Source organism: Phyllobates terribilis, unplaced genomic scaffold (genome assembly GCF_046119375.1).
Source record: "Phyllobates terribilis strain yellow unplaced genomic scaffold, ASM4611937v1 Scaffold_3928__1_contigs__length_67774, whole genome shotgun sequence".
NCBI lineage: Eukaryota > Metazoa > Chordata > Amphibia > Anura > Dendrobatidae > Phyllobates > Phyllobates terribilis.
In genome coordinates, this window is record NW_027366680.1 from 7,554 (window position 1) to 29,313 (window position 21,760).

A 21,760-nucleotide genomic window follows, 5' to 3' on the forward strand; every position below is an offset into this window, starting at 1 on the left:
CCACGTAGTCAAGGTCGATGTCATCTGCAGCCTTGGAAGCAATGAGGTCAGCTGCCCTGTTGTTATGCCTGAAGCAGTGGAAAATCTTTACTCCCTTGAACTGTTGTAGATTCTTGACAGCATCTTGAATGATGGTCTTTATGCTCCAAGGTACCTGCCAAATATTACGAATAGCGTTAATAACTGTTAGATTATCACCTTCTAAAATAATATTGCCAAGCTTCATTTGGTGCGCCAACTTGATTGTTGCGAGAGCTGCTCTGGCCTCACTATGGAGTGCGGAAGAAGTCTTAATGCTTGTGCGATAGATTTTAATAACATTACCCTGAGAATTATGAATTACACTACTAATTTGAGAGTCATCAGTAGGGAGAAAAGAAGCATCAAAATTAATTTTGAACCAGTCTTTTGGTGGCCTCTGCCAGGAAATACCACTTTTCCTCTTCTTTCCGGATTTTTGATGCTTGTAGCCATCTTGGTTATTACTGGTCGGTTGACTGTGTTTTGTCGAATTGAAATTTTTTGTTGTAGTCCAAGAATGAAATTGTATAACGGCCGTGTCGATGGGTTTAGATTTAGGAATATTCGTTCTGTCGAAAATTAGTCTGTTCCGATTTTTCCATAATTCAAACCATAAGAAAAAACATGAGATCGATACTTTTATTGTTGTTGAGGAAATATTTGAAGTCATCCTTGAAGTTATTAGTTAAGATTCCTCCCTGTTCTAGGATTGCAAACATGGCCATCGTAACCGGGCATTGGAAGAAGAAGTGTGATGTAGTTTCGCAATAGCTATTGCAGGGTGTACAATAATTTGGAACTCGGTTAAAAAACCTGTTCAGTCTTTCTATAGTGGGCAGGCAATCAGACAGAGCTTTCCAAAGGAAATTTTTAATCTTCGGCGGAAGATCAAGATTCCACATTTTAGTGAAAACAGACGAATTTGAATTAGCGGAAGAATTTTTCGTGAGTTGAACCGCAGTCTTGGTGCTGAATTCTCCTGAACTTGAGAGTTGCCAGATCATCTTGTCAGTAGTATCGGAGGATGGAATATAAAGTCTAATGATTTGATTAACAATAGTCGTTGGAAGTAAAGTAGCTAATTTTAGGGGATCCCACATATTGTCGGGTGTAATAAAGTCTGCGACTTTAGTATTTGCATTGTGTACAAGAGGGTTGAAATAGGGAGTAATATCCATATCTGGAATTCAACGATCTATCCAAAATCTAATCCCCTTGCCGTTTCCTAGAATCCAGAAAAGACCATTCTTAAACTTATCGCGCAGATGCAATAAACGGCCGAATTGCCAGGAATGTCTGGATTTTTTTGTTGTAAGAAAGGATATTTTTTTTCTTAATATATTTTTCTTTAATGATTTTAACCCACATGTTGTTATCATTATCATGCACAATTTTCCATAACAACTTCATTTATAACGCTATGTTCATGTGTTCAACTTTGTGGAGCCCCAGTCCATCATTAATTTTCGGTTGGCAGATCCTATCCCACGAGATGAGATGCCTAGAATTGGGAGTGAATTTATTCCAGAAAAACTTTTTTTGATATCATCAATTTGATTATGAACACATGTTGGCAGATAGAAGCTCTGCATTAGATAGTTAGTCTGAGAGAGGAGGTTAGATTGTATAAGAGTCATTCTACCGACTTGCGAAAGTGTATTGGCTTTCGAGTGGGATAATTGATTATTTAATTTATTAATTGCGTAATCAAAGCATTCATTTTTAACCTTGTCTGCAACAATCGGAATTCCCAGGTATTTTTCCATAGTTGTTGTAATACGTATTTGCAATTCAAAAGCAATATTGTTCCTAATGGCGGATGCAATGTTTTTAGAGAATCGAATGGAACTTTTATCATAATTGATTTTAAGACCAAACATGTTGGATAAAAGGTCTAGAGTAGCCTTGATGTATTTGGCATTAGTAACACTTGCATTAGCGAAGATAATTGTATCATCTGCAAAACTGAGAAAAGGGATAAATGTTTACGAGATTCTGTTGTTAGAGTTCTGGTTAAGTATTCCATTGCTATAATAAATATAAAAGGAGCAATGGGATCACCCTGTCGAAGACCACACATAGGCTTAAAAACTGGTCCGGGTTCATTGTTAACCAAGACCGAAAATGACGAAGATTTAATGCAATTCATGATTAGAGTAGTCCATTTAGCCGAAAAACCGAATGATAACATCATTTGTTGAATGAATGGTCACTGAACTTTGTCATAGGCTTTCTCCATATCAATTTTGACAGTCATCCATCCCCTCGCTCCTTTAGATTTCTTATGGAATGAATCAAAAATTTCATGTGCTATCAGGATATTGTCTTGAATCAGACGGTCTTAGACAAAAGCACACTGGAGAGGGTGGATTATCTTTGGAAATAAATTTTGTAATCTGTTTGCTAGTAGTTTAGTAATGATTTTATAGATCGTGTTGCAGAGGCTTATAGGTGTGAAATGATTAATGGTTTGTGGATTGTCTATTTTGGGAATTAGAGATATAAAAGAATGAGTAGCCTCAGTAAGAAGAGTTTCACTGTGGAAGAATGCCTGAACTGATTTGGTTATTGAGTTACCCACAGTGGACCAATACGTTTGGTAAAATTCTGCCAGGAAACCATTAGGACCGCAAGTCTTATTTTTAGGTAAATTCATAACAATGTTTTTTACTTCAATATCAGTCGGATTCTTAAGGAGTAAGGCATTGTCCGTATATGAGATAATATGAGGATGAACTCGTAGTCATTGAAATTCAAGGGTTTTATATGATACGGATTACACCGAAATTGAAGATCCTTAGTAATGGCATCCTGAATTTGACGTTGCTCCGAGTATTGTATACCGTCTAAAGAGGTGAATGATGAATTTTTTTTTTGTTTAAAGCTTCTTTGCTTGGCAATGGTGTGAAATTACTTAGTATTTTTGTCCATATGATAATTGTTTTTAATTTTAGCACGTTGAGCTCAATATTTGTGTTGGAAGGATAAGAGAGCGTGGTATTGACTCATAATGTTATGAAGTTTATGGATTAGATAAATATTTAGAGGATCATTAAGAATGTCGTGTTGAATCGTGTTTAAGTTTCTTGTGGTTTGGAGAAGTTTGTTGTGATTGTTATTAGTGAACTGTTTTCTCCAATTTTTTGAAAGATTTTTTAGGTATCTTTGTTTCATATAGAGATTAAACCTGAATGACCCTTCTTGATTCATCGACCAAGCTTTTTTCACCAAATTAGTATAATGTGGATGATCTATCCAAGCATTTTCAAAGCGAAACGGGTAGTTTTTACGTGGTTGTTTGTTTTCCAGATTGAGGACAATACAACAGTGATCCGATGTAGTAAAAGGAAGATGTGTGATCTCAATGGATTTAAACCAATTATGAAAACTCGGTTAGATCATACATCTATCAAGTTTTTCCAGAATAGCATTTGACATATTGATAGATTTTCCCCAAGTAAACGCGAAGCCTTTACTAGGAACTGTGAGCAGACCATATCTATTAGAAAGGTTTTGGATTTTGTGGAATCTTTGAGGATTTGGAGCGTTTCCGCCCATTTATCCGAAGAACAAGCAATTTCATTGAAATCGCCCACACTAGTAGAAAAAACACTTGTTGAGGCTCCCTTTTAGAGGCGGACCTAAATAAAAACGCCTCAAAAAAAACTTATTGAGGCGTACATACTATTATACGCCTCAAAAAGTATCCGGAAAATTATTTCCGGAAGATTTTATTGAGGCGAGCCAAGAAGAGCCCGCCTCTATAAGTGCTTATTGAGGCGGGCCAAGAAAGCCCGCCTCAATAGTTTTTTTTTCGACACCCGCTTAGTATTAGAGGCGGGCTAAAATGCCCGCCTCTTTTAACACCTTTTGAGGCGGGCGCTAAGCGGCCCGCCTCTAATACCACTTGTTGAGGCGGGCGTATAAAGGCCCGCCTCAACAAACCCGCCGTTTACAAAGCTGCGTATTAGAGGCGGGCTTAAATGCCCGCCTCTAATACCACTTGTTGAGGCGGGCGTATAAAGGCCCGCCTCAACAAACCCGCCGTTTACAAAGCTGAGTATTAGAGGTGGGCTTAAATGCCCGCCTCTAATACCACTTGTTGAGGCGGGCGTATAAAGGCCCGCCTCAACAAACCCCCCGTTTACAAAGCTGAGTATTAGAGGCGGGCTTAAATGCCCGCCTCTAATACCACTTGTTGAGGCGGACATTTAAGCCCGCCTCAACTAATTGTTTTAAATGCCCAGCCGCACTCCGTCATTTTCGTCTCCAACAGACCCGCAGTTCGTCTTCTCATTTCCGTTCACCATTCCGCCATTTTCACACTTCATCTTCTTCGTTCGCTCCGTTCGTCTTCGTCTTCGTCTTCGTCTCCGCGCGTTCGCCCTCCCCTCCAACAGCCCCACGTTCGCCCTCCAACACTACACCCGCGTTCGCCCTTGGTCTTTGTTCTCGTTTCGTCTCCAACAGACCCGCGGTTCTTCGTTGTCGTTTCGTCTCCAACAAACCCGCGTGCGTTCTCGTTTTCGCCGGTAAGTACCCATCTCTGTTCGCCCTCCAATAGACCCGCATTCTATCCCCAATTTGTTCATTTTTTTGTGTTTATAGTTTGTGCATTCAAAGTGTTTGATGAAATGCCTCTATGAAAATATGAAAAATATACCCCTAATTCATATACTATATTTCATCCTAGTCAAATCTAAACAACTAATACTAACAACTTGTGCATTTAAATGTTTAAATCTATCCCGAATTTGTGTATTTTTTGTGTTTATAGCTTGTGCCTTGAAGGTGTTTGATGAAATGCCCCAATGACAATATGAAAAGTATACACCTAATTCATATACTATTTTTTGTGGTTATAGCTTTTGCATTGAAGGAGTTTATTGAGGCGTTGTCTTGAAGGATCGATATTGAATCAAGGTAATACTTCTACCCTAATTTCTTAGGCCCTTGGCGGGATAGATTTCATAATTTAGGCCCTTGGCGGGATAGTTGAGTTTGTATTTTTTCTGGCTTAGTTGCGTATTATTGTCTATTAAATTAGGCCCTTGGCGGGATAGAATTCATAATTTAGGCCCTTGGCGGGAAACAATAGTTCTTTAACAAAACTTTGTGTATATGGAGACCAGAAAGCAACAATATTAATGTCGTCACACAAACGTACGCGAAGATGGCGCGTGAAGCTCATGCGTAATCCCTTTGTTAAGATTAAAGCGAGTCGAGTTCTCGTTTCCTATCTACTAGTGGCTAATTAAGAATGTCGGAGCCCATACAGCCACTAAGTCCAGGTTCGTCCATGGTCGAGTAACCCGCGGTCCCAATGGGATTAAGATTAGTATAAATAGAGATTGATGATTAGGTTATTAGGGGGGATGAGGGTCTAAGAAAACAGAGATGGCCGTTTAGCATGAGGAGAGGGGTGGCAAAATACTGGGATTGGTGAAATCTAGTTAATGAGGAGAGGTATTAGAGAATAGGAAGAGATAAAGTTTAATTAATTAAGCTTAAAGCTAGATGGGAAATACAGAGCAATTAGTTTTCTCCGATGAATTCATTGCCTTCGCTTCAACCTAGTTATGGTTCAGACGAACGCCCTCCACCACCCTGTTCCTCCTGCGTAATTCTTGAAAGTCCGTCGACGAGCACCCGACCCTCCAACCTCGTCGAAGCTCTGGCGTTCCACCGGAAGCATGAACGAGACTCTCGACTGTACCTCCTCGAGCATCGCCGGAGCTAGTGAGCTACATGGACTAGATGCTCAACGGACCTCCTCGATCGTAAGCTGGCCCGCACGAGCTTCGCCGAAGGCATAAACAGATGCTCAACGAACCTCCTCAAGCCTCGCGGACCTCCTCGAGCCTCGCCAGACCTCCTCGAGCCTCGTCGAGCCTCGCGCAGACCTCCTAGACCCTCGCCGAGCCTCGCGCAGACCTCCTCGACCCTCGCCGGACCTCGCCGAGCCTCGCCGAGCCTCGCCTAGTCCATGTAGCTAGTGAGCTACATGGACCTCCTCGAGTCTCGCGGACATCCTCGAGCCTCGCCGAGCCCGCCTCAAAAAAAAAACCTTTTAGAGGCGGGCCTTTCAGGCCCGCCTCTAATGGTACTTGTTGAGGCGGGCTTCAGGCCGCCCGCCTCAACAAAGGTGGCCTTTTGCGGCGAACAAAGGGCCGGCCCGCCTCAACAAGTGCCCAATGTGGCACTTGTTGAGGCACCATTAGAGGCGGGCCTTTATAGGCCCGCCTCTAATGGTACTTGTTGAGGCGGGCTTTTGGCCTCCCGCCTCAACAAAGGTGGCCTTTTGCGGCGAACAAAGGGCCGGCCCGCCTCAACAAGTGTCCAATGAGGCACTTGTTGAGGCCCTTTTAGAGGCGGGCCTCTGTAGGCCCGCCTCTAAAAGGGTCTTTTTTGAGGCGTATTTTGCCCGCCTCTAAAAGTGTTCCCACTTGTTGCAGCCCCCTCATTTGCTGCGAACGGTATACGCCTCAACAAGTGTCAAAATGCCCGCCTCTAAAAGGGTTTTTTCCACTAGTGCCATAATTAGAAAAGGAAGGTTTATTTTTGTACTTTTTCTACATAATTTGTCCCAGTATGCTGATTTAGCAATATTGTCCGTCGGGGCATAAATGAAAAAGAGTAGTATTGTAATGGTGGGGTTTGGAATTTTAGTATAATTAAATTATTTTTGTGATACAGGATTGAGAACGAGTTTACGTAATATGAGTTGGAAAGTAAAATCCAGAGCCCACCTCTGGACTGATCAGCAGGGCTAATATAGATATGCTTGAATCCTAGTCTATGTAAGAAGTTGTTATTGGGAACATTATTTGATTTTGTTTCTGCTAAATATAAGGTGCTTCATCTTAAGTTAACAATTGCTTAAATATCCTTTTATTATTATAAAAAATAATCTATTGCTTGAACATCATACAAATTTCCTTTAAAAAAAAAATTAATGTAAGAACTTATAATTGCATAGTCTCTCACTAATAAGAGGAAGTTTCTATTCAAATTTAACTTTAAAATATGAAAACTTTGCAATTGAACCTCGATATTAAAATCAACATAGAGTATAAAATTATGAATATAAAACATGAATTTGTGAACTTAATAAGAAAAAATGATACAGTAACAATTTTGCTCAATTATCGCATTTGCTTTCTCTACCTTTGGAGAATTAGAAAGTGATGCTATTGATTTTCTTACTAGGGTCACTCGGGTCGCTCAAAGCAACACTGTCAGTGCTAATGTGCGTTCTTTTATTTTTCATAGATTGGGCTTTGCTGTGAATAAGGGTGTAGGTGCGCAGTTGGTTGCTAGACTCCCGACCAACTTTATGTAAGGATTTTGATTGATTTTTCAATTTAGATCCTCTTTTTTCAATCGATTCACAAATTTATATTCTATATTTATAATTTAATACTCAATATTCATTATTTAGATAGCGGAAATTCAACTACGAAATTTCATATTTTAAGATGTAATTTCAGCAGAACCTCATTCCACACTATAATAATTATAATTTTCAGATATTTCACCACCCTCAAATTTAAAATCACAACCCCAATGTTTAACAAACTTGAAGATATGTTAGTAAGGCTCAAATGAATACATTCTCTAAAGTGAGTACATGAGTAAATGTCTTAGTTGTTGTTGTTGATTTGTTTTCATCCGACGGTCAATATCTCTCTCAACTTCTCACATGTGGCGTTTGGTAAGCCCCCGTATGCGTGTCGTGGCACACACGAGTTATCAAAGTAATATTATCCTCGAAACCAAATAACAGTTGTAACTAGGACCTTCGGGCTCGTGCTATGCACGACCCGTTTTAAAAAAACTTTGTAAGCTTTTGTGTATTTCATGTTGCGTATACATTATTTTGTTTTTAATTTTTACTCTCCATTCTTTTTTTTCATGTTGTATTATGGTACCGTTTTTTAAAAGTTTTGTTCTCTTTTTTATTTTATTTATCATGTTTGGTTACCATGGAACCCTTTGTGGTGTGTTTTGTACTTCATCTAATACTTCATAAGAATTCAATCACATAATTAAATAATAAGCTTGTTAGTAAGACTGTCTTATTTTATATGACTGATATTTTTTGTTTAATTTTTCCAAATTCACACCTTTTTTCCAAATCATGTTTGTATTTTTGAATATTTGTCTCATTTTGGCGTATTTATGGGGGTTCTATGTTCCTTTTTTCCCTTAATAAGTACCATGCACTACACTCCATTCATTGGATTATGTCTTTTTACATTTTTTTATTCGTACACCTTACTTTTTTCAATTTCATTAAGTATTGTCATCATGGAAAAAAGATATATGAGAGTCTAATTAATTCAACCGGTTACGAGAAGATCAAGAGCCACATTTACTATTATTTTGGAATCTTAATTAAGAATTTGAAACCACACATTTACTTTTTTTATAGCATCCTCAATTATTCTATATATTGATATTACCCGTCCTTCGCATGGGCTTGTGTTCAGGTTGCTAGATCTTTGCAAACATATTTGTGCATATGAAACATAAAATTGAGATGGTATTTTTAAAAGACAATGATAAATTTATTGATCGACCAAGCACATGTTCATAATTGAAATTGTAGTAACTCGAAAACATAGTTCAAGAACTAAATTCACTCTTTTTTCATTTACAAATTAGCACGAAATATGTTCTCCCCGTCATTTACTTTGTAGAACGATTGAAATAGGAATATACAGTTAAAAATTAGGGAAGAAGCATATTGCAAACTCTCCACTATCTTAATTTTCCACTTCGTTAAACTTATGTGCAATAAAGAGCAGATCAATGGATCTGCCACTCAAAAAGATTGATCATCTATGTCGACTCATCACTTCTAGCAGCTACACTTCTTCTTGGTGTGTGTGGAAATCCTTCATTTTGTAGCTCCATTAACAACTTAACTCTAAACTCCTCTAAATGTGTGTAAAAACTCTTGAATACTTGATAATCTCATCTCTGGCCCGAGTAATCACAACTCAGCTAACACAGCTCATGACTCCTCTGAATATGTGCTATATCTTTTGAATAAAACCATCATGCTTGGCACACACCAGCTTCAAAAGCTTTAATTACAATATGGGGTATTTTGTCTCTGTCCATTCTAATCCTAATCTATGTCTCTCCGCTCTCTTTCTCGTTTGAGAATGGTGATGGGAGCTCTCAGATATGCTAACCTCTACTCCACTGTTTTCCTATATTCTGGGATCAGTCACGACGGTTTTAGATCTAGCATCACTGAGGTTGCGGGAGGTTAGGGCTCGGAAATTTGGAAGAAGGTGGTCCAACTCCTCCGAAAAAGCAAACATATACATTTTTAAAAATCTGAATGCATATCATCTCTTCACGAGGTGTGTCATAGATCAGTAATGGAGATTAAAAGTAGAAGGGCCCAATTAGTTGGGAATGACTTCCCTATTGAAGATATTGGCTTCAAAACTAAATTTTAGCAATAGCAACCAAAGATAAAGGTCAGTTTTTCCTTGATCTGCTATTTTGGGGAAACATTATCACTTCTCGTCTTATATTATAGTTCAATTAAAAAAACTGAAGTCTATTAGTTGCCTATTTGGTTGATTTAGCATATAGCGTTCTTGTGAATCGGCATGGTCCATCTAAATTCGCATCAGGTTGTATATAGAATCTACTTTTTACCATGGAAATGATTTTTGTAACTTCATACTATTAGTTTGTAGAAGGATCTTACAATTGCTTTAATCAATAATGTTTTGTAGTGATAAGTATTCTTATGGTATATAAAAAGCTCCTGCATGCTTGATGCTGAAATTTGAGAACCATAATGAATTGAAATTCTCAGTTGAGCAGACATATCATATTTTTTTATATATATAGTAACCATCCAGTAAATCAGCAGCTATAATGAGCCAATAATGTGTTTAAGTTGTAGCGTCAATTCTCTCTTTAGGATCACACCTGTATGAGTTGTGTTTGTTTTACTATTTTTCTTAGGATGAAAGTTGAATATTGATGTTATTAGAAGATCAGTATGTGTACATACTACAACATACTACATATACAGTCATACATGTTTGACCTCTTTGAAGTTGTGTGATAAAAAAAAGTTGTGTGATAACTTACTAATTGTGCTCGGGCTAATTTGAAGTTGTTCCTTCGTACTTGCTAGATTTTCAGCATCACTTATTCCATTCCAATAACCAAAGGTGTGTGTCAGTATCTTATAGTGGTTGGTTGAAGTTTGTAGAGAAAGAGAGTGACTTGGTCTAGCATTTAACACACAAAGAAAAGCACTTGCCATTCATAAATAAAAGGGAGGGGTGACAAACTACACAGGAAAAAATTGAAAACATTTATAACAATAACATGAACTAAATGACAAAACTTATGAACCTGCAATATGAATTTATGAACATACAATATTAATTCATGAACTCACAATATGCAATTCATAAACCGTGGGATAAGGTTTTTGAACTTGCTAGAAAATATTCATAAATAAAAAAATGATGAACTACAAGGGGAAAAATGACAAAAAAAATTTTAAAAAAAATCATGAACTGAAATGACAAAACTTATGAACCCGCAACATAAGTTTCTGAACATATAATATAAAATTATAAACCCACAACATAAGTTTCATGAATCTTGAAAAAACGTTCTTGAACTTGCTATAAAAATATTCATAAATAAATAAAGTCGAACTACAAGGAATGAATTATGACCCGCAATATAAATTTTTGAACATACGTTATAAATTCATGAACCCATAATAATAAATTCATATAACTTGAACAAAGTTTTTGAATTTTCTAGAAAAATATTCATAAATAAATAAAAAACGACAAACCACAAGGAAATAAAAATGATAATTTTAAAAACAAATCATGGATTGAAATGACAAAATTTATGAATATGCAATATAAATTGATAAACATATGATATAAATTCATGATTCCACAATGTAAAATTCATTTACCTTGAAAAAAGGTTCTTGGATTTTTTATAAAAATATTCATAAATAAAAAATTAAAAGTCAATGAACTACAAGGAAAAGAAAAGATAAAAAATAAAAATAAAATCATGGACTGAAATGGCAAAGCTTATGAACCCGTTTCCTCTCCTCTCGTTGCCGAATTCTTGTGTCGGAAGTTTCCCTTCCGACAGCTATGGTTGGCTTTGGCCTCTTGGAGAAAGACGTTGAACTGGATGGTGAGATCAATGGTAATGTGTCTGATCGGCGAGAAGATCTTGGTTTGTCGATTTTGAATGTTTCTCTCGCGTTGAATGCTTCGGGTAATTCTGTTGATCCGAAGAATATAGACGTTCCTTCGTCTCCTAAGGGTGGTCAAGAGAAAGTGAAGGCGACATTCGATGGTCCAGATCGGGTGTCCAAAGCTCCATTAGTTGGAGATTGTTCCAAGTACAAGAGATTATAGAAGATTGCCTTAGAAAACAAAGATGTCTATGAATTTGACATTGTAGAATTTCGATCTGAGCCAGTCAGCCAGGTGAGATCACATTCATCCTTATTGTAGGAGTCTTAGGTCCTGGTATGCATGTTGATGAAATACGAGAATTTGTTTCTTAGAATTGGCAAGTTGCATGAGTTACAATTCAAGTTAGGAAGAATGGTATATGGAGCTTTCAATTTGGCTTTGAGAAGGACTTGCTTTCTGTTTTGAACCATGATGTGTGGTTAGTCTGAGAAGGGGTTCCCCTTGCTCTTATGAGATGGCGAAATGGCTTGAATTTTTCTTGGAGTAGCTTTGAGAGAATCCCTGCTTGGATTCATCTTTGGAATCTGGAATCTGAGTTTAAATCAGAGAGAATGTTTAATGTGATTGGGAGTATGATATGAGATCCTATCAGTATTGATAATTCCTATTGGGATAAATCCAATCAAGCTTCATGAGAATGCTCATCTCTGTGAGTGTTGAGGATGTTTTGAAGGAAACCATTTGTTCTAAAGAGCAAGGATGGGGTTGAATATAGACACAGAGTCTGGTTTGAGTGAGTTTCCAATATATGTGACTCTTGTAAGATATTTGGACATATGGAAAAGAGATGTAAATTGCAGCAACTCAAAAATTGATTGCGAAGGTTAAGGAGAAGGAAGTCTTGGATGGGGTGAGCCAGAATGAAGTGGTGAAAGATGCTGCCATTCCCACTATCTTAGTTCTTGAGTCTAGTGTTGTGAATCTGCCTTCAATAGAGGGTGATTTGTCCAGTGATCAACAAGTGTTGGCTTCTAATGATGTGCCTTTGGTCTCTGGGTCCCTCATGTGCCTTCTGCTCCATCTTCTAGCACATCTTTTGATGTTGGCTTGAAGGTTTTGAAATCTTGAAGAAGATTGGTCCTAATCAGAGTCAATTGTCTAAGGATAAAAGTTATAAGTTAGTAGTTGAGAAGCAATCTTTTAGGACTTCTACAAGATCTAGCACTCAAGAGGGTAAGGCCAAGAGAGGTGCTAATTGTTAATACAACCATTAGTGCTTGAAACTCTAGGGAATGTGGCTCTCCCTCTAGACTTAGACTTATTTCTATGTTGGTGTATAGACACAAGATTAATGTTCTTGGGTTGTTAGAAACCAAGATTAATATGGATAAGGAAGTAGAAATGGCTAGAAAGCTTCTGAATGGATGGGGTTATGTTACTAATAGCACTGTCTCTGCTAAGGGAAGGATTTGGGTCACTTGAGATAAACCATCTATCTATCTCATTGTGCTCTTCATTTCTTCTCAGCTCATACATTACTCAGTGACGAGTTTGGAAAGCAATACTATGTTTTTGGTGTCTTTTGTTTATGGAATAAATGACAGAATTGAGAGATTTGATCTTTGACATTAGAAGTGTTCCTTGGATAGTGCTAGGAGACTTTAATTGTCTTCTTGATGCATCAGATAAGCTGAACTTTGGTAGAAGAATTCAAAGGGGGAATGAGGAACTTGAGGATGTATCTGCTTCCAATGATGGATTATAGTGGTGCTCATTTTACTTGGAGAAATCAGCAGATGGGTACTATGGCTTGCAAGTTAGATAGGATGGTTGTTAACTCATGTTGGAACTCTTCTTTCCCTAATTCCATAGTGTTCTTTGATAGTCCTGATTTCTCTGATCACTCTCCAGGGATTCTGTGTGTTGACCCTAGTACTAATGTTAAGGTGTATCCTTTGAAGTTCAAAAACTTTTGAAAAGAAGAGCAAGATTTTGCTGAGATGGTGTGTTGGGATGAACCTATCTTTGTTGATCCTCAGTACATTCTGGCTCCTAAACTCAAGAGATTAAAAGGTGTGCTAAAAGGTAAGCAAAAAGGGAGATTCAAACATTTAGAGGTAATGATTGTTGAGAGCTCAACTGAACTGAATGTTGCCCATGGGGCCTTACATGGTGACTTTAGTTGTATTGCTAAGCAAGATAGAGTTCATAATGCAAAAAAGGATCTTGAGAAGAGACTCCTTCAATATGAATTCTTTGTCAGACAAAAGGCTAAGATTGACTGGTTAAAATATGATGAAGAAACCTCTCCTATGTTTCATAAGGGAATCAAAGCAAGGAAGGCTAGGAACACAATTATGTCTCTGATTGATGATCATGGAGTTACTTTGTCTGAACAGATTGTTGTTGAAAATGAGGTTGTTGGATTTTTTGTTGGTCTTCTTGGTAATTATGCTCCTGGTGTCTCTTTCAATCTGGATATTAAGGGGCCTGCTATTGATTATTTTGATCATCAATTGCTTTGCTCCTTGCCTAGTGATGAAGAGATAAGAGATAGTTTCTTTGGGATCGGTAATCTTAAATCTCCTGGGCCAGATGGCTTTGGGAGTTGTTTTTTAAAAGCCAATGTAGTATTGTTAATCAAGACATTAAGACTAGTATGCTAGACTACTTTAGAAGGGGTAGATTGCTGAGGCAAGTCGATGCAACAACCATTTGCCTTATTGCTAAGGTGGAAGAGCCTTTCTTTATTAGGCAGTTCAGACCCATATCTCTGTATAATTCTACTCTCAAAGCCATCTCCAAGATTCTTGTCCAGAGGATTAGACCAATGCTTGATGTTATTATAGCTCAAACTCAAGTGGCTTTAATCTCTGATAGATCAATCACCTCTAATTTTTGTGTTGCTCAAGATTTGATGAAAGGGTATGAATCTAGATCAACTTCTCCTAGGTGTCTGCTCCAGGTTGATCTCCAAAAGGCCTATGATTGTGTTAGCTGGACTTTTTGGAGCACTGTTTACACTACTTTAATTTCCCTTGTCAACGCATTGGATGAATTATGGCTTGTGTTAGAACTCCCTCATATTCTCTTATTTTAAATGGTGAATCCAAGGATTTTTTCAAAGGCAAGAGGGGACTTAAGCAAGGAGATCCATTGTCTCCTTACCTGTTTGTCCTTGTTATGGAAGTGCTTCATAGAAAGTTGAGGAAAGTTAGTCTTTCTAGAGGGTTCAGTTTCCATCCAAGATGTAAGGCTTTGGGGATCACTAGTATTGCTTTTGTTGACGATCTCTTAATTTTCTATAAACCTACTTCCCTTACTCTCAGGAAGATCAGAGATTGCCTAGAGGAATTTGCTCTGGAATCTGGCTTATGTGCTAATGCAAATAAGTCTAAAATTTTCTTTGTTGGTGTTACTGATGCCATGAAAGATGAACTTGCTGTCATGATGGGCTTTAGTCAAGGTAGCTGGCCTGTTAGATATTTGGGAGTCCCTTTGAAGTGAAAAAGGCTAAGTATCCAGGAGTTCAAGCCCCTTCTGGATAGACTACAATCTGTTATGAATTCTAGGAATGCCAAAGCTCTCTCTTATGCAGGAAGAATTGAGATTATTAAGTTTGTCTTGGAAAGTATGCTCACATTTTGGATGCAAGTGCTTATTCTCCCTAAAGTTGTGATCAAGATGGCCCAAAGACTCTGAATGAGCTTTTTATGGTCTGGTCTTGGCTCTAGTAAAAAATGTCTCGTTGCTTGGAAAGTAGCTACAAGAAGATGGAGTGAGGGTGGTCTGAACTTCAAGGAGTTGTTGTCTTGGAATAAGACTCTTCTGATGAATTTTGTATTTGATATTCACTTAGGAAGGGACTCTCTTTGGACTCTATGGGAAAAGAGAAATTTGGTGACTAATGATAGTGTTTGGCTTTCTACTCCTAGAGATGGTAGTTCCTGGTGTTGGAGGAGTCTTCTGAGAGTCAAGGATGAGTTCACAACTTTGTGTCCTGGTTTGAACCATGAATTGCTCGCAATGAGTAATAACCCTTTGAAAATGAACAAGGTGATGGTCTATGATCTATTTGCTCCTCCTGATGCCAATCTGGACTGGTGTAATGTGCTTTGGAATGGGATTATTTCCAAGAAGTGTGCAATGATTTGTTGGCTTGTTACATTGGACAGATTGTCAACTGCTGCAAAGCTTTTTGGGTGGGGCTTGATTAGATCTCCAATTTGTTGTCTTTGCCTTGCTTCTGATGAGTCTGCTAGTCATATCTGGTTTGCTTGCCCTGTCATATGTGTTATCATGGAAAAAGTATTGACTTGGCAGGGTGTGCTGTCTAGGAGGTCTTCTTTGATGGACTGGTGGCTATGGTTCATTGACTGTCCTAGAAGAAAGAATAATGTCTTCAATAGCAGGTTGTTGGCATTCTCTGCAGTGGTTTACTATCCTTGGTTATTGAGAAATGATGTGATCTTTAATAATGTGGTTGTGGATAGTGATGTGATAGCTAGGAAAATATTGAGGATTGCAAGCTTAGATGTCTTCATAGATTGAACATTTCTGGTAGAAGAGGCCTTGCTCTTGTTAGAAGATTAGCTATGTAATTGATGCAATCTTTGTTGTTTCAATAGAAATTACTTACATTTGGCAAAAAAAGTTTATGAACCCGCAATATAAATTTCTAAACATACCAAATAAATTCATGAACTCACAATATAAATTCATTAACCTTGAAAAAAGGCTCTTGAACTTACTAGAAAAATATTTATAAATTAAAAATAACGACGAACTATAAGGGGAAAATGGAAAAAAAAACATGGACTTAAATGACAAAACTTATGAACCCGCAACATAAATTTTTGAAAATATGATATAATTTCATGAATCCACAATATAAAATTCATATATCTTGAAAAAGGACTATTGAATTTCCTAGAAAAATATTCATAAAGAAAAAATAAAAACATATTTTGAACATGAGCATGGTTTACACAAACGCGATGTTACTAAGACATTTTAGGAGCACAAATGGAGCCTATCATGCATTTGAACCCTCATCAATGTTGCACAAATACGTTACTCTACCATTTGAGCTAATAGACTTTGAATTTTATAAAAAATATTTGCATATAAGCACGAATTTTATATAAAAAACTGAATTACCCCGAAATTAGCCTTGACCATAGCTAGACCTTTAATATCAAATTGCTTGAAACAAATTTAAAATGAAGCTATGTCTAATCACATCAGAAATGTGAATGAACATCAAGCAAGGTACCTTCACTTGCATCACAAAAAGTCTTTCATGCAATGTGTAGAGTCCATCGATTCCAGTGTTGACAACAAAGTATTGTTGTGCTATAGCAACAAAAGGAAATCATTTTTTTTCATCAACTATCATTAATCAAGAAGGTTGTCCTAGATACAAAGTTTTTCTTTAATTGTCAATTGAGAACTGTTTTTAACCTATAAACAAGAGCTTGTTTGCTTCGTCCATTAACCACACATGAATACTAAACAATTACATTGAACAAGTTACTTTAATTTACTGCTAAAAGGGTGAAAATATAGGATTTTTTTTTCTTGGAATTTTTTTGATGGTTTGCTCATAGAAAGAGAAGAAGAACAAAAAATAAGAACAACAAGGAAGTACCTCTTACATTCCCACATCTTTTCAGTCATCTCTTCTAGTTGCCCGCTTTGCCTATTGACATCCTTAATCTTCTCCAACTTCTGGAACCCCTTACTGCAAGAGTTGATATCTTTCACATAAACATCATTAGATCAAAGAACATTATTAAACATCCATTTAAAGATTGCGTTTGCAAATCAATTTGGCATTGCAAATTGAGTTGGTTGGAGACGAGGGTCTTCCTATTACATAAGACCAAACCTATTAACTAACTCCATCTCTAACTTAAATAGTATGAGATATTGATTTACTAAAAAATACTGATACACATAGACCTATGAAAATGCACCTAGCATATTATATTTGAGGCGATGAACTGATCTCATATCACTCGTTATAATTATTATGATCATGGTCATCACAAATTTACCAGTCTACAATTAAACCAATAATTCAACATTTTCAAAATGTAATATCTAGAGGAATTAAGGATAGCTGATGTAAGAAACTGGTAATAGCTTTGTTATGTGCTTCAACATTAACCTTATTTACTTCATCATAAAGAAGACGTATATTTGACTTAACCAAATATTAAGAGCAATGAATCAACATGCAAATTGCTACAAAAACTTGAAAGGGAGTTTCAAGACTAGCATTCATAAAGCATGTCATCAAGTCGGACACTTCAATGAAGCTACCACGAAGGAAAACACGTATAACTTATAGATGTGAAATGCAGCTCTCTACACAACAAGTAGTTGTTATATTTCTTCATCTATGAAACTCTTAGCAGCTTCAAAACAAATCATTGAACTCCGGACAACACAAAATAGATAAGAAACCGAATCTTATGACAATGCTTGGAAAATATCGTTGATTTGTCCATCTAGCTCGCCGAGCACCTCACTTATTGAAGATAGCGAAGACATATTCCTAAAACCTCCTTGATCCGTCAACTCCCTTCCATAAAATCAAATCTCGAAGCTAATCTGAATAGTGTTCAATGACAATAGTCTACTGAGACATGAAGCTTTGAAGCTCGTCTACAATGCAAGCAATTACAGTCCGTCAAATCCATCATCCGATTCGAAAATCTTGATTCGGCTCGTCAAACAGAATACTAGAAGTAGAAGAGAAGAATATATCAATCATATGAATATCTGCCAAATAAAGCCTCAAAACAGCTCAATCACACAATGTAGGTTTAGAATCAAGCATCTTCCCGCCACTTTTCAGGTCGTCTCAATTGTTGACTTTCTCATCTTCTCTGACAACATTTTTGATTTTGGTGTTGGATCTGAGTCTTGATTCATCAGATTTTGCGATTTCACCATCGAAATCTGATCTTCGTTGATGGTTTCTGGTTCAATCGGTTGGTTTTCTCTCTTGCCCTTTGAGTTTGTGCATAGAGCTGCGAATGGAAGTTTGTGAAGCCTTTTAAATCTGAAAAAGCAAATCCGTATACCCTCGTCGTTCTGTAATTATTAATTATACCAGTCTTTTTTGAACTCAGTAGACGCTTCGTGTTTTTGTTTTATTTTAGCATTTTATCCGCCTAATTTGTTTTGTTTTATTTTAACCTTTTATCCGCCTAATTTTCTGGACCATCAATTTTTCCGATCCAATAATCCAGATATGTACTCATGTACTCACTTTAAATACTGTACTCACCAAAACCTCCCTCTATCTTATCAAACTCGGAGTAATACATAGATCTGTACAAGAACTTTTAACAAGACTTTCAATTCGAACAGAAGCTAACACCAAACATACACTGGAAATGGCGGGAAAAACAGGATAGAGAATGTCATAATTCGAATAAATACCTTTCATGTAGATAACATCAATGAAATCTCTACTGACTAATGTATACAGTGTTAAAAAAACCTATGGTGAAAAAAAAAACTACATGAAACCGAATCCTGAAGAACAAAAGAAGCGCTAAACAGTTGACAAACCTGCAAAGAAAAAAGCTTATATACAGCTGAAGAAAACATCACTATCTTCTCCCTCTTTCAAGTCCATCCAAGACTGAGCTCGAATCCCGAGGAACATGCCGAGCACTCGCCATTTCAATGGCTTGTTCCATTGGCTGTGTATTAACAGATCTAGAATTAACACTCTGTAATTCAGCCAGCATTTGAAAGTACGCGTGGGGCCCCCAACCTGTCCGATTCAAGAACACAATAAAATGATCAATTGCTGGTTTTATTATCACATGATTTGATCTTGTAACTGTAAATGATGCATACAGTCACAAGTCAAATTGAGTTTCTTCTTATCAAATCAACAGACTTCAGGTAGAAAATACTGTTTCGAGCAATTACCGTCTTCATCATAGGGCGGTGGAAAGAACTGCAAGTAACAAAAGAAGGCAACCACTGTACCTGTTGAAGATACATGCAAAAAACCCCATTCAAGTACACTATTTTTTGTCATAGTTATTATTCTTGTATATAGTTTTGCTGTTACTAATTACCTAAAAGAGATCCAGCAAATACATCTTGCCAGTGATGCCAATAGTCATCAACTCTAGAAACTCCAACAAGTGCAGCGACGAGAATTGGAGTAAAAACAAGACATAGTTTTGCTATATGACCTCTTCTGTCAAAAGCCCTAACTTTTCCGGATATGTACAGCGCAAGAAAGCTTAGACCTGCAAAGCTCCCTGTAGAAGAAAAAGTATAGCCAGATATATATCAGAAAAATAAATAGATAAAGGAATTTGAAATGTAACTTACATGAAGTATGGCCACTAGGGAAGCTTTTATAGCCTTCTTTGATTACACTTTTAATCCCGGAGCATATAGCATCACCAGCTCCAGTACCGAAATTCTGAGTTTTAATTGCATTATAAATAATTTGAGTATAGAGTGAATAAGATAGATGTAGGAAAAGATCAAGAGAAAAGAACTGACTGATTTTCCGTCAGGAAAGCAACGCCAGAAGAAATCAGGACGAGGGCGACCAACGGCGTCTTTGATTGAATCGGTCATGACAGCAGTTATAACCACAGAAAATAAAAGGCCTACACAGAGTGAATAAATAAATGAAAGCAAGTTTTAGTGACCGAAAGAATATATTTTCAAGAAGAATATAGTTGTACCTAAAGTAGCTTGGTGAAAATCATAGACATCTTTTCTTATGAAATAGTATATGAGAATGATGAAGAAAGGCAACAAGACTGCAATGAACTGTCACACACGAAAAGAAAATGGTTTAGAAAAAATAGGAGCATTTTTATACTTTAAACATAAAAAAGAAAAGTATATATATTTACCGGAACTGCCCAAAAGGGGACGGTGTTGTCTTTGAGAGGATACATGAGGTCTTCCATCATCCCTTTTCCAACGAATCTATGAAACGGTTCAATTGCGTTCAAGCCAACGTCAATTGCAGCAAGAAGGAAGAGGATGAGCCAGTCATGTACGTGTATCCTTGCTACTTGTGCACCGTGAGATCTTAAAGTATGAGCACCTAATTCAATGTCCGGCATTTTCTAGTCTGGTGCATTCGAGAAATGAGATCAGTAATGTAAAATTAAACTTAACCATAAAGCATTAGAAGAAAAAGAAAATATTAGCCAAACAATAGGATTTAGTAACTACAGAATATACATGTTATCCTCAACAGCTGCTGTCTATTACTCAGATGGTAGACATCATGTGAACAATTTTACTGCAAATGGTTTTAGAAATCCATTTTGCATTATTTACTAGATTTACCAGAAGAAATAGAAGCATCATCGTGAAGATATATTAAGGAATAGTTCAACAAGATTGGTATAATGCATGGTTGATCACAATATCTAATTCAATAATCAGAGTCCATTGCAAATGTCAAAAATAAACTTTTGTTTCATATTTGAAGGACTCAATATCCAATTAAAAGGTGGAAGAACAAACTGGTTTCGGGATTTTAGCATTATATGTCTCACTGCTTAATACATTTTCTCAAAACATGGATTAAGAAATTCAAATCAAGGGATGGGAAACCAAAAATTGAAACAGATTAAGAAGAACCAAACATTGACCATGGATTTATCCTTAAAAAATCGACTCTCCCTTCTACTATCTTTGTTCCAAGATATTTGCAGAGCATACCAAACTTTTTTGCTTTGACCAATTTAGTCTCCAAGTTATTTGTAATCACTGATCAAAACTACTATCATATATATCAACATCTGGACTCTAGCCAACTTACCATTTCAAAAAAAACAGATCTAATTTGTCTCTACTTTCAAAAATAGAATATTCAGGCAACTCCATACATATGTCAGAACTATTAATTCAGAAAATTTCGAAAATCTCCAAAAAGAAGAGGATGAGATTTTTGAAACTTAAACAGTAGCCTACATGAATCCACATACATGCAAAAGATTTGAAATGTTATTTCAAAATTAACTCAGAGATTCTGAAACAGCAGAGAAGGAAGAAAAGAACGCAGGCGAAACCTCTACTTTAATTCCAAGGAAACGTAATCCAGGAACATAAATAACAACTTCACTGGAATTCGACGCGTCTAGAAAGACATTAACATGGAGGAGTAGGTAGAAAGGAAGATGCAAACGTAAACAGAAAGTAAATCGTAATCAGCGGTATAATAGAAAAGAAGGGATAGGGAAATTAATTCGATACCTGGAGAGTGAAAGGTGTCTATGGTGAAGCCTGCAAATTGTAGAAACCAAACGGAAACGGGTGAATTGGAAGAGGCGAGACTCGAGAGGGAGGGGAAGAGGAAACAGTATGATAAATGTGGAATTCTTGATGCGGAAAGAGACAAAAAAAGTAAATGCCAGCAAAAAAAAGCAAAAGATTTGAAATGGTTTCCATATTAGGGAGTATTTGTCTATAATGGAATGATAGTATGGTTCTATTAAATATTCCCT

The 21,760-nt window shown here is 36.9% G+C and overlaps 1 protein-coding gene across 1 annotated transcript; it reads right to left on the bottom strand.

Annotated features, from left to right (window-relative positions):
- Positions 1-18,871: 18,871 nt before the first annotated feature.
- On the bottom strand, positions 18,872-20,368 carry LOC141248722 (uncharacterized). The gene is made up of 7 exons (XM_073669413.1): positions 20,153-20,368; positions 19,979-20,066; positions 19,791-19,900; positions 19,614-19,707; positions 19,352-19,540; positions 19,200-19,259; positions 18,872-19,038 (listed from the first exon to the last, which is right to left on the bottom strand). The coding sequence occupies exons 1-7, from the start codon at positions 20,366-20,368 to the stop codon at positions 18,872-18,874; spliced, it is 924 nt and encodes a 307-aa protein (XP_073525514.1).
- Between the last annotated feature and the right edge of the window lie 1,392 nt (positions 20,369-21,760).